Source organism: Colobus angolensis, unplaced genomic scaffold, assembly GCF_000951035.1.
Source record: "Colobus angolensis palliatus isolate OR3802 unplaced genomic scaffold, Cang.pa_1.0 Scaffold75, whole genome shotgun sequence".
NCBI lineage: Eukaryota > Metazoa > Chordata > Mammalia > Primates > Cercopithecidae > Colobus > Colobus angolensis.
In genome coordinates, this window is record NW_012121265.1 from 2,607,080 (window position 1) to 2,609,567 (window position 2,488).

General features: G+C 37.5%; 1 protein-coding gene across 1 annotated transcript in view; it reads right to left on the reverse strand.

Moving 5' to 3' along the window:
• The window catches only part of PNLIP (pancreatic lipase), a 16,539-nt gene that overhangs the window by 9,738 nt on the left and 4,313 nt on the right, over positions 1–2,488 (reverse strand). The window contains exon 5 of the mRNA XM_011927920.1: positions 1,548–1,682. Coding sequence (XP_011783310.1) covers positions 1,548–1,682 — 135 coding nt within the window. The remainder of the gene's footprint in view (positions 1–1,547; positions 1,683–2,488) is intronic.

Consider the following 2,488-nt stretch of genomic DNA (forward strand, 5'->3'; position numbering starts at 1 on the left):
ATTTTTTGTTAAAAACTAAGACACAAACACCTGCATTAGCCTAGGCCTATACAGGGTCAGGATCATCAACCTCACTGTCTTCCACCTCCACATCTTATTTCCTGGAAGGTCTTCAGGGGCAATAACATGCATGAAGCTGTCATTTCCTATGATAACATGTCTTCTTCTGGAATACTTCCTAAAGGATCTGCCTGAGGCTGTTTTTCTTTTTTTTTTTTTAATAATTAGAAGGAGTATACTTTAAAATAATGATAAAAAGTATAGTAAATATGTAAACCAGTAATGTCATCATTTATTATCATTATCATGTATTATATACCGTACATGATTATATGTGGTAGAGTTTTATATAACTGGGAGTGCAGTAGGTTTGTTTATACCAGCATGACCACAAATCCATGAGTGATATGTTGTGCTATGGTATCATGATAGCTATAAGTCACAAGGCAATAGGAATTTTTTAGCTGCACTGTCATCTTATGGGACCTCCATCATATCTGAAGTCCATCATTGACCTACACATCCTTGTGTGGTGCGTGACTGTGTTGCAGAATTCGTGAGGGGCGCAGGGGGCGAACCTTCAAAAACTTCAGTGTCAAGAAGATACACTGCCTTTCCAAAGCACTTGACATCTGTGTTTTTTTAAATAGTTATAATGAAAAATGGAAATGGGTTTAACTTTTAATCTGGAGGAAGAAGGGCTGTATTTTGTTGGAGAGATAAACCTTAATGAATATGAAGAGCTGTTATCCAGAGATGATGAAGCAAGTATTTGGATTAGAAAGTAAAAATAAAAACAGTTATTTAAACACATTTTAGTATAACATTTTCTGTGTTTTTTTGTTACCAAATGAGGTTAGCTTGTTATCACTGTGCTTCTCTTAAGAAAACAAAACTAAAATCAAACAAAACTAGATTAATTTTAAGGTTCACGTAGGTAATAACTAGTAAAATTAAAACAAATACTCGTGGAATTTATTAAAAACAACCTACCAATTGCTTGAATAAGTTAAATTTTAAAAACTACTTTATTTTTATTTTATTTTATTTTATTTTATTTTAGATGGAGTCTTGCTCTGTCACCCAGGCTGGTGTGCAGGCGTGATCTCGGCTCACTGCAAGCCCCACCTCCTGGGTTTAGGCCATTCTCCTGCCTTAGCCTCCCGAGTAGCTGGGACTACAGGCGCCCGCCACCACGCCTGGCTAATTTTTTGTATTTTTAGTAGAGGCAGGGTTTCACCGTGTTAGCCAGGATGGTCTCGATCTCCTGATCTCGTGATCCGCCTGTCTCAGCCTCCCAAAGTGTTGGGATTACAGGCGTGAGCCACTGCACCCAGCCAAAAAGAACTAGTTTATTAACATAATGGGTTATTGATGAAACCCAAAGCTAGATTTTTAAAAAAAATTTTCTTTGTAACCAAGGGAAATGTCATATCTGAGTAGAGAAATGTCTTTATCTATGATTAAATCTACAGACTTTTTTTTTTTTGGAAAGACAATCTGGAAAACCATGTGTACAGGCTTTTATACAATACAGGGGTAATTACCTTCAGAACTTCAACAAAATACGCTACTTCTGCTCCCACAATCCTGATGTTCTGTGACGCTTGTGTGTATCCAGTTCGGGAGCCACCTTTCCAGTCCACACAGATACAGTTCACACTTTCCACCTGGAACAGATTCTGGTGGAAGGGGCACAATAAACAGATACATAATTCAGGATCTTTATTAATTACTAGTTAACATATCAGAGGACTAGGATAAATTCCTTCCTTGACTGACACGACATCATTTTAACCCCAATGCAACTGACAAAACTTATAGCCTGTTATAGATATATCATCTCTGCTAAAGTTTAACATCATCTCCAAACTGGAATTTGACCATAGTGGGAACTGGATTCTTGGGATTTCTGCTGTAGCAGATACAGAGACATTTAATTCAAGAAAAAAATGTATAAAATGTGGTACAATGGGTTGTTCATTATGTCATCCTAAATGCCACAAGGCTACATTGTCCCTTACTAGGATGCACCCAAGGATATTGTTTGCCTTGTCCACTGGTGCAGCCTCAGTGTCCAGAAGAGATTCTGGTACACAGAAGGTGCTCAGTAAATATTTAATGAATGAATGAAAGACAATGTTAGGACCCCTTATATAAATACATTGAAGGTGAATAAGTTTTTCCACAACGGAAATACTAATCAAAAATTTTTAGATGAACATGTTTTATTGTACATCACTAAAGAGTTATTAATATTTCACATGAAAACACTGCCTACCAGATATCTACAGAAAGCCTTGCTTGATGGCATTTAATTATGGCTTCATGGAGGTTAGTTCTGAAAGGAATTCTGTTGTCTGAGTGTGTTTATGTATACCCTCTCTTTTTTCCAAAAGAATTTGAGAATAGGCCAGGCGCAGTGGCTCACGTCTGTAATCCCAGCACTTTGGGAGGCCGCGGCGGGTGGATCACGAGGTCAGGAGAT